The sequence below is a fragment of the Oreochromis niloticus genome, linkage group LG13, assembly GCF_001858045.2.
Source record: "Oreochromis niloticus isolate F11D_XX linkage group LG13, O_niloticus_UMD_NMBU, whole genome shotgun sequence".
Taxonomy (NCBI): Eukaryota; Metazoa; Chordata; class Actinopteri; order Cichliformes; family Cichlidae; genus Oreochromis; species Oreochromis niloticus.
The window spans coordinates 29,370,161-29,381,230 of NC_031978.2; the positions used below are offsets into that span (position 1 = coordinate 29,370,161).

General features: G+C 42.0%; 1 protein-coding gene across 1 annotated transcript in view; it reads left to right on the plus strand.

Moving 5' to 3' along the window:
* The window catches only part of bcl11aa (BCL11 transcription factor A a), a 54,344-nt gene extending 43,501 nt beyond the window's left edge, over positions 1 to 10,843 (plus strand). Inside the window, 2 exon segments of the mRNA XM_005457040.3 lie at positions 4,997 to 6,844; positions 6,847 to 10,843. Coding sequence (XP_005457097.2) covers positions 4,997 to 6,844; positions 6,847 to 7,235 — 2,237 coding nt within the window. The 3' untranslated portion in view covers positions 7,236 to 10,843.
* The last annotated feature ends 227 nt before the right edge of the window (positions 10,844 to 11,070 follow it).

Genomic DNA, 11,070 nt, shown 5'->3' on the forward strand with positions numbered 1-11,070 from the left:
TTGGCCTCAATTGATCCGTTTTGTCGCTGTACACTTTGGTGCACTGGCTTTATTTCAGCCCCTTACGCAGCCATTGGCTCAGAGTGTTACACTTCGTTGTTGAGAGGGATGGGTAGAGCCAGGGGAACTTGCTGCACTCTGTCCTTCTCTCTCTCACACACACAAAGGAGTTGTGAAACATGAGCCAAGCTGTCTTACTGCCTCTCTCTCCCATCTAGCACCACATAAGTGTCCAGGCAATGCCCTTGGCTTAATAAGGCTTAATGCTTGCGCTTGTCACTGTAGCATGGCTGCTATTGAGTGCTAGGACATTTCTGAAACTGTGTGTGTGTGTGTGTGTGTGTGTGTGTGTGTGTGTGTGTGTGTGTGTGTGTGTGTGTGTGTTCTCTGGAGTCTCACTAGTGAGCACACGGCTCTGACATTTACCCTCGGTAAAGAAGCGGATGTTATTATTTCCCCCATCTGCCCACCCGTCTCCTTCCATATACCTGGTGCACACGTGCAACCAAACTTTAAAGTTGTGCGAGGTATTTGTCACCTCTATCTAAACTTAAACCACAGAGATTACTTCTATCGCATCTTTTTTCTTTCTCTTTCTCTGGCTAGATCTGTCTTCATTCCACCGTCTCCATTCCACTTTCTCACTTCATTTTTCTACCTTGGAGTGGTGGAGAGTTTGCCTAATGAAGTGGCTGATGGGAGTATATTACAGGGAGACAGAGTGGAGCGGTCGCCTACTCTAAAATCCATTAACCTTACAGTTTCAATCAGCATGCAGACAAGTCTGAGCTACGAGTCAAAAAGGCGCATATTAGCTTAAGAGTTATACTATTGTGCCTTTTACTTGTTTTACTTAATACTTTACACACATCTTTATACAGAGACAAACATTTTTTTCTTTTGTTTTCAGACAGTTTGTAATGTCAACATTTTATAATGCTACAAGTCTTTTTTTAATCAAATGACAGTCCTTTCCCGGGGATAGACACAGAATAAATCAAAAATTATGAATATGCAGATACTCATGATTTAATGACACAGTTGAGGACTTACACTTAGTGCACATTCACCACGGCCGGAAAGCAAACGCATCCTCAGCAAAAGATTTCTGTATAGTATTGTAGGAGTATCAGTTTGAGCAGAACCACACATATAGAGAGAAACTTTTCTCAAAGAAGGTGATAAACCAGTGATTCCCAAACATTTTGCCACAAGATGTCTTAAAACAAAGCTTATTGTGAGCGTCTGCACAAATGAAATGATCTGCACATGTGACCGCTTTAGCCAAAGAGGCATTTTTGTCAGAAGCAAAGGCATGAAGGTTATTCCTTATGAGAAACATATTTCCTATTTTGTCAGATTTGATTTGCATCTATTTGTAGGGTTCCCAGTCCCACTGGACTAAATCATATGCACATTTTGGAACTCCTGAGAAGCTCCAGTTAAGTTTTATATAACAAGCGTTTCTGTTTTTTACTCAGCAAGTAAGACAAATATTAGACTTCCTTCCTACTAATAGTTATATTTTGACTGCTGCAAAATCTGCCTCAGATACTATTCTGCCTGAAAATTCTGTAATAGAGTGACATTTTTCTGGGAGATACAGGGCAGCTTTTGTTCTTAAACTTGCTCACACTGTGCTAACTCAGCACACATTGTACCTTTTTTATGTTCTGTTGGACTCATTCATTTTGTGTGTATGAAAATATAGATGTCAGACTGGCACCTTGATGATTATATTCAGAATTACTGCTTGAAACTGTAACTGCTTGAAGGGGACCTATTATTTTCACTTCCAGTTCCATATTCTTATGCTTGGATTCTACTAGAGTAGCTTTGTACTGAGCCTCGGTGCATCCTGTGTTCAACCACTGAATGAAACAAGTGGTTTTAGGCAACTTGCCCATCTCTTTAAGTCAGCTTTTGTCGGAAACCAAGTGTTTAGAGGAGTCTGAAGCCTGAACTTTTAGATTATTTGAAATACAGATTTAATTAAATTCAGTTTAACAGTCGCCACAAAGAGATTTATATAGTAAAGTAAAGACCCTACAATAATAGAGAAAAACCCAGCGATCTAACGACAACAGTGGGAAGGAAAAACTCCTTTTTAACGGGAAAAACCCTGTAGCAGAACCAGGCTGAGGGAGGGGTAATCAGCTGCCGTGACCAATTGGGGATGATGACAGATGATGTCAGATGCCTTTAAACCTATTGGCTCTAAGCTAATAGGACCTCAACTCTCACCCTAGTTCTGGGCTATCAGAATATTATTTTAAATTGTTTTCCAAAGTCGTGGCAGTCAGGGGAAAAAAAACAAAACAAAAAATAGATTTACCTTTAATTTAAATTACTGTCGAGTCAATAAGGGGAAGGCCGTTGTTCAGGTAGAAAAAGTGCAGTTTTATTGTCAGTGTCCAAGACCAGAGCAGATCAACCAAAGGGAAAAAAAACATGAATAAATAAATGAATCCTCCCTGGTCCTGATAATGCAAATGATATTCACAGGTTAGATCCTTTGCAGGTGCCTACAATTAGTGGTAATTTGTGCCGATTTTAATGATCCATAATTTGGCTGCTTTTGCAAATGGTTGGTCATATGGGATAAGTGTGTGTGTACAGAAAGAGAAGCCGGGAGAGGAAAAGGGAAGGGAAATGAATGCGAATCTTTCGACCAGATGCTGAAATGCACAGACAGACAGACCCCCGCGCGCACGCACTTTAACTCAATCATGTCTTCTTTATGACGACAAGCTATTCTGTCGCAATTCATTGTCGTTTATGTGAATAAAAACATATCTTTTGTCAATTTAAATCGCTGTCTGTAAGCTCTGTACTGTCAGTAAAATTAGATCTCATTTAAACACACTCGTACACAGAGATTTTCTCTTTGCATGTATTTGTTGAAGTATTTTTTTCCATCCCTAAAACCTCTTTGACTTTCTCTTTCTGGCTATTAGAGGTAAATTGCAGTGTGCCGACGTCTAAAAGCTTCCGCGTAAACCATGACATCCTTTTAGTATCACTGTTAATTTGCCATATTTGTTCTGCCAGTAATTAGCAGGTGATACGTCCCAATTTAGTGTGTATTTTTACAACCCACCTAACCTGTTTACATATTAATGGGGTGTTTTGTAATTTATTGTCCACGACACGATTCAACAAAATAGCTTTTAACCAAAAAATCATCTGAGATAATTAGCATCAATATTACGACCCCGAGAACGACACCCATTTGCTTTTGAAATAATATTACCTGTTTCAGCTTATTATGTGTTACAACTTTTTGACTTTTTTTTTCATTGCAGTTGTTGTTATTCCATAAATAACTCTATTTCTACCCACACACCGAAAACAGCTCAAGCATTTTATGCATTAAATGAGATATTTTACGATTTTTGGTAGTGAAAGGGACAAAGCTATGGTGTTAGTCATTCAGTACAGTCACATACAGAGCTATTATACTAAAGCTACTTTCTGTTTTAGTGTAAATTAAAATTCCAGACTGACCTTAATTCACAGCAGCACTGTCTACCTGAATATTTTGTCTTTTGCTTTGGGCTTTTGATCATGCATAAACTCATTAATGTATAAAATGTGCATATCTGCATGTTCACTTTGTTTAATGTACCCTCGCTGCACAGTGCTTAATAGTGGAAGGCACTGTGAATGGCAGTGATGGGGGGGTTTGTTTATCATCTAATCTTGTAAACGAGCTGATGGCCGTCCATCAGTGCCCTAATGAGATTACACATGCATTGCGGGTCCTGCCACAGGTCATCGTCACCAGGGCCATTCAAAGGCAATTATTGTTTTAGATGTTCCTCTTGTTGCTGTCTCCAAGTGACTCTACATGCTTCACTGACAGAAGACGCTTTGAAGCAGACTTAAGGGGTTATTTTTCCTCTCCAGTTGGAGCCTAAATGTTTTCGCACTCCTACTGTTATACCATCCTCGGGCGATTGAGCTGCTCTGTTGTGTTTGTGTGAATAAGGGTGTGCATGCACATTTGAGTGTGGGCAGTACATATGACTCTAAAATACAGTCTATATCAATGAACTTGCATACAAAATGCTTTTCTAAAAATAGAAAAGCATTTCTGACTACTCATGGCTTCAACCTCCAGGTCACCCACCAGATTGCCAGGAGCCTGCCACGAGTGACGGTTGAATTTTGCTTTAACCGTATGTGTAATAGGCAAATTTTCAGAAGGGAGAACATGTTACATTTTGAATGAAGTCACATATTTTGTCATTGCAGTACACCACCTGGCAGGTAAAAAAAATCTATAAAACAGGATGGATCTAATCTTAATTGTAACCCCAGACAGGTTTCCAATGACCCAGTGAATCAGGTGGTTAATGTATTTAGGTTGTTGCTGGAGAAATAAGGAAGTAGTAAATTACAAGTTTGGAGGATTCTTCTGTGTTGTCTCTCCTGTGTGTTCGGGAGTGTGTGTGTTTGTCAGTGAGCCTCTGTTTTGGTAGATCAGTGGGAAGTGGTCGTCCGCTGGGATAGCCCCGTTTCTTTGTTCTCCTGCTGACAATGGAGGACTCACAGTCAGTCTAAAGGGAGAAATTATGTCCCAAAGCAGTCTGGGAGAAAAAGAGAGACACACACACACTTCTCACATGCTACTCATGTGGGGCATGACCTCAATAAAAGCTACTGTTGTATTTGCAAAGCCCTCAACACCATGTGCCGACCACTTTTAAAAGCTGTAACAGTTAGGCCTTAGGTTTAAAGACTGGTTCAGCTGAGAACAGAGTTGCTCTTCATGTGTTTCGTTCCGTATATAGCACTGTTCATGTACAGCCGTGTCAATGAAAATGAGTCAAATGACACTAAATGAGCAGCATTTGAAAAACATTAAATGTTTAAAAGAATCCAGCTTCCATACAATAACATTAACTGTTTCAGATGTAACAAAGTCTGCATCGTGTTGAAGGTCACTGATCAATTCTTCTAACCCCCATTCTTTTTTTCTTTGTCACAACAGGTAAGGAGGAGCCTACCACTTATACCTGCACTACATGTAAGCAGTCATATGGCAGCGCCTGGTTCTTGCTGCAGCATGCTCAGAACACCCACGGCTTCCGTATCTACCTGGAAAGTGAACATGGCAGTCCTCTGACCCCACGCATGGGTGGCCCTTCCTCCCTTGGCGGAGGCGCAGACTGCCCTTCTCAGCCTCCACTTCATGGCCTTCATCTGCCTCCTGATGCAAGCCCCTTCAACCTCCTGCGCATCCCTGGCTCGGGCTCAGGTGGAAGGGACAGTGTTGGAGCAGGAGGTGGCGTTGGCACTGGCGCTGTTGGTGGTGGCCATCATCAGCGTTTCCCCCCAACACCACCCCTCTTCAGCCCCCCTCCAAGGAACCACCTGGACCCCCACCACCTGAGCCCAGAGGAGCTGGCGCTGGCAGCCCACCACCCGAGTGCCTTTGACAGGGTGCTGCGCCTCAATCCTCCTCTGCCTCTAGATCCCCCTCCAACAATGGACTTCTCAAGGCGGCTTCGGGAACTGGCGGGCAACACCTCAGGGTCCACTCCCCCGCTGTCCCCGAGCCGACCAAGCCCCATGCAACGCTTACTCCAGCCATTCCAGACAGGAGGAGGAAGTGGAGGCACAGGAGGTGCAGGGGGCAGCAAACCTCCATATCTTGCTACTCCACCGCCTCTTCCAGGCTCCATGCAGTCACCTGTAGGCTCTCAGACCACGCCCACTACCCCTCTCCCCTCAACAGGGGCTACACCCTCCTCTACCACCCAGTTGAAATCAAAGTGTTGTGAATTTTGTGGCAAGGCCTTCAAGTTTCAGAGTAATCTCATCGTGCACCGGCGCAGCCACACAGGAGAGAAGCCGTACAAATGCCACTTATGCGATCATGCTTGTACACAGGCTAGCAAACTGAAACGCCACATGAAGACACACATGCATAAATCGTCCTCACCAAATACAGGCAAGTCAGAAGACGGGCTCTCTACAGCCTCATCCCCGGAGCCTGGAACTAGTGAGCATGTGGGCAGCGCAAGCAATGCCCTCAAGTCAGTGGTGGCCAAGCTGAAAAGTGAGAATGACCGTATGCTACGTGAAAATGGAGAGGAGGAGGAGGAAGAAGAGGAGGAGGAAGAAGAGGAGGAGGAGGAAGAAGAAGAGGAGGAGGAAGAGGAGGGGGAGGAGGAGGAAGAGCAGAATGGAGAGAGGGTAGCAAGACGAAACAATAACAGCTATCACTTTGGCTTGAACCTTGAAACGGCACGTCAGCATGAAAACAACGGCAGCATCGGAAGTCGACTGGGAGGAGTGGCCGATGAGGGGTCGATCCCTCGTTCGCTGCCTGAGGTGATGCAGGGGATGGGTCTTGCTGCGAGCATGCAGCACTTCAGTGAAGCCCTAAATGCACACAAAAGAAATGCCATGGCCCAAGAGAACCACCTGCACCACCACCTCAACCGAGACCATCACCACAATCGTGAGATATGCGATGGAGACTCAGTGCTGGAAACCGATCGTGGGGAGGAGGGCTCAGTCTCAACAGTCAACGGTCGAGGAGCATCACCTAATGAGTCCGCCTCCGTCGGCCTCTCCAAGAAACTGCTTCTAGGTAGTCCCAGTCCACTCAGTCCTTTCTCTAAACGTATCAAGCTGGAAAAGGAGTTTGACCTGCCCACTCCTACAATCCCTAACACTGAGAACGTCTACTCTCAGTGGCTGGCTGGCTATGCTGCCTCCCGACAACTCAAGGACCCTTTTCTGAACTTTGGGGATTCCAGACAATCGCCCTTTGCATCCTCATCGGAGCATTCTTCAGAGAACGGCAGCCTGCGTTTCTCAACCCCTCCGGGGAATTGGATGGTGGGATGTCAGGCCGTAGTGGTACAGGCAGTGGGGGCAGCACACCACACCTCGGTGGTCCTGGGCGACCCAGCTCCAAGGACGGCCGCAGGAGTGATACTTGTGAGTTTTGTGGCAAAGTGTTCAAGAACTGCAGTAACCTGACAGTGCACCGGCGCAGCCACACAGGGGAAAGACCGTACAAGTGTGAGCTGTGCAATTATGCATGTGCCCAGAGCTCCAAACTTACTCGCCACATGAAGACCCATGGTCAGGTGGGCAAAGACGTGTACAAGTGTGAAATTTGTCAGATGCCCTTCAGTGTCTACAGCACCTTGGAGAAACACATGAAAAAATGGCACAGTGACCGTCCTTTGAGTACCGAAATTAAGTCAGAGTAGAAGGCCGAACAATGGGACCTTTTCCCCGCAGTTATGTCCACCATCAGTCCCCGGTTTATTCCCTGCCCCTTGTAGATTTGCCCCAATCCCAACACACCACTTTTGCCAATCTGGCAGAAGTTTAAGACCATGTGCTTTGCACCAGCACACCCTGTTTCCATTACTCATTGAATGCATGATCTGTATCGGGGCAATACTCTTGCATTGACGCAAAACTTCGAGCCTTTCTCTTGTGCAATAATTTACATGTTGTGTACTATTTTCTTTTATGAGTTTTCCTTTTCCATTTTTAAGAATTAGTCAGCATGCATAGTATGTTTTTGCTAATCAAAGAAAAAAAAAAGAAAAGAACTTGTCCCTGGTTGGTTAGTTGTTGAGTAAATGTGTTGCTGTTTTTCTCTTGTTCAGTTTTTTTCTTTTTATTCTTCAAAAAGAGAAAAGACAAGAAAGATACATCCATGCTGCATACATTCTGTAACACATATCATGTACAGTTCTGTTTTGTAACATGGAAAGTGAACATTCTTTGACTTGATCCATTTCTTACAACCCTGGAAATGCACTTATCCTGATCTTTCTAAAAGATACCATGTTCAGACAGGGTTTAAAAAACAACAACATGCATTGGCTTGAGGACTAAACTGTAAGTGGGCCTCGAAATTTCTTTAAAAAAGACAAGGGTGTGCTAGAATTCAATTTGTACTATCATTCGGTAGAATAAGAAAGAGTGCCTTTGATATCTTTAGACTGCATTGGCCATAACCTTATCTGGCATAAGTTTGGGGTCACATAAGCCACCCAGCGAAGGTCCTTGCATCAAGCACCTGACTGCTCAAATGGACTGTGATGATTCATGATGAAAGATCAGCGAGTTCTCTTTAATCATCATTTAGCTACCTATTACATGTTCAATAGGCTATCTTTAATATGTGGATTTCATGGCAAGCATGGTACAAGCAGTATTGTGTATATCTGAATTATTTGTAGTTTTGTTTTTTGGTAAGGAGGTACTTTTAAAACAAAGGTAACCTGTAGTGTACAATCCTGAATTTGAGGGATACAACGCATGGCTGAGAAGTGTCATGTATCTGCGTTAGCACAAACCTACAACGCTGCTTCAATACGTCAGTGTGTGGAACAATGCATAAAGTAATATATGAGCTCCAAATGAGGCTAACTTTATTTGAGAGCATTGAAATAACTACAAGCTAGACAGACAGAAAGCTACACAGAACTGGAAGCTACATATTACGGGGATTAGAGGCAATGTCTTTCACTTTACATTTCCAGTATCAAAACAGGGTCATAAGTATTATTGCAGAGAAAAAAAATAGAGAATTGCAAAAAAATCTATCTGTACTCTAGGGCTCTTTCAAAAAAATCAAAATGAGATCATTTTAATCAGTGTGTATAGGCTAATGCAGAGCATTTTTTTTTGTTTGTTTGCTGTTGCTTTTTAACCCAAAGGCAGAATTTTTTTGTTGTTTCATTCAAGCCGTTCACAGCGCAGCACTTGTCACTCCGCCTGGGGTACGTACTGACATCTCTCGTGCATTGTCCCACACCGATGCAGGTTGAGTCTAAAAGCTAGATTGTCATTTATAGGACATAAAGTGCACTGTTTCCTTTTTTTCCTGTTTACAAGTTTACGTCGAAGGGGACGAAAACCTCACTGAAACGCTGTCAGACAATGAGGGTCCCATTGTTCTGAACAGTAAAAGCTGAGACACATAATTTGTTGCAACTCCACCCTCATGACCTCTGTACCCTTGCCATTTCACCTTTGACCATTTGTCAAATTGTTACCCCTGGAATCCGAAACATTGAGCCTGGGCTGAGAATTCATTGTTGTCAGCAAGATCTGTAAATTCAAAGGTTCACAGCGAGTTACACGAGTAACCGATGCTCCTACATGGCCGTCAAATGGACACAGTCTTCATTCCTGCTGGCCACTGTAACATCCACTTTTTTTCTTTCTTCTTTATTTTAAAGGAGCTGTTGTTGTTGTCATCTGTACCTGAATAATCTATAGACCTTGCTGGCTTGTCAACTGACACTCCAAGTTGTGTTGCCCACACTGCAAGAATCTGTTTTTTGTATAAATCTTCCTTTAATTATAGATATGAAAATAAACTTTTGTTTTCAAATAACACTTCACGCTCTCTTAGGGGAAGATGTATTTAAGTTTAATTGTCGTTTCTCTTTTCCTCAGCGTCTTGGTGGTGTTCAAGACTCCGATCACAGTATATATGAAATGATACAAAAAAAAGATGAAAAACAAACAAACAAAAAACAAAACAAAAAAACTAACTCTGTGATTTTTATTTTTTTTTTGTATTTTGTTTTGCCTTGGCTCTTCACAGCTCTTCAGGTTGAAATACATTGGGGAAAGGATTAAAATTATATATGAATATATAATAAAGAACTTAAAATATAGGAAAATGCACACTCATGTCGATTCCTATGCTTAAACACATTTATGGTCTACTTTTTCTGTATTTCTAGAATTGTATTTGAATTCAATGTTCACTTAGAGTAGGCACTATAGTATTTATATTGAGGCTCGTATTTTTAACTGTTGCTTGTTCTCTCTAAAGGTATTTACCATACCTTCTTTTGGTAGTGGAAAAAAAAATCCCAAGCTGCCACGGTATATTTTTTTAATTTGGCAGGATAATATAGTGCGAATTATTTGTATGTTTAAAGAAATAAAAGAAAAAAAAACATAAAAAGCAGCTAAAATATGTGGCATTGGGAGGCGTCGTGGGGCCATCAGATGGCCGCTGCTGTTTCCTGTCCACAGAGGTGGTTGTACATATCTTTGCTTTTTGGTTCAGACCTCCTTCCCTTGTCCCCCCCCCGCTGCCATTCTTGTATGCAGTAATGCAAGCTGACGTCGGCCTGTTCTGTTGTGTGCTTCTGTCTCTCTCACCCCTCCCACCTGACGACATTCCAACATCAAGAAGCTAGGGGGGAAAAAACAAAAGAAAAAAAAACTTCATATGCAGTACATGGATTACGAAAAAGCGTCAAAATAAATACGTTGAAAAAGAAATTAAATGTTTTGCAGTTTTTTTCATTGCCAAATACTAAATGGTGCTTTATATTTAGATTGGGTATACTTTCATATGCAAAGCATATTTAAAAATGACCCGGGGGACGTGGAGAAGCCTGCTTGAGTTGAGACTTTTTTGTAAATGGCAATGCGGAATATTTTGTTATCAGCCTTTTCTATTCCTGTTCTGAGAGCTGTTTGTTGTAACTTGAACTTGAACTTTATCTTTTACTATGGGAGTTACTATTTATTATTACCTATATGCTCTGTTTAAAACAGAGACATGGAATGGATTCTTTTTGGGTTTTTTTGGTTTCTTATTTTTTTGATTATGTTATAATTTTAATTTTTTAAATTTTAATTTGTTTTTTTTGTAATGGTGGCCGATGGTCATTGGAGCTCTTTAATTTCTGTTGTACTTGTTTGGGGTCTCTGTTCAGTTGTATTGGGAAAACCACTGTCTGTGTTTTCTGGCAGATGTCTGCATAATCCTGTTCACACACCCATTTTGTCCCTTTATCAAAAAACAATTAATAAAAAAATGAAAGTATAATGGCACTTGTTGCTTATCTCCACTGTGTGTGTGTGTGTGTGTGTCAAGTTATCTGAAGTATGCATGCATGTATGTGTATGTAATTACCCCCACCCCACCCTACAGCTATGTTTTACTTGCAAACTCGTCATCTAGCAATTACTGTTGTATCTTTTTGAATCTCATATTTAAAAAAAATGGTCACAAATGGCTTTTAATGGAAGAGTTTTAACAAGTCCAGACGTTCA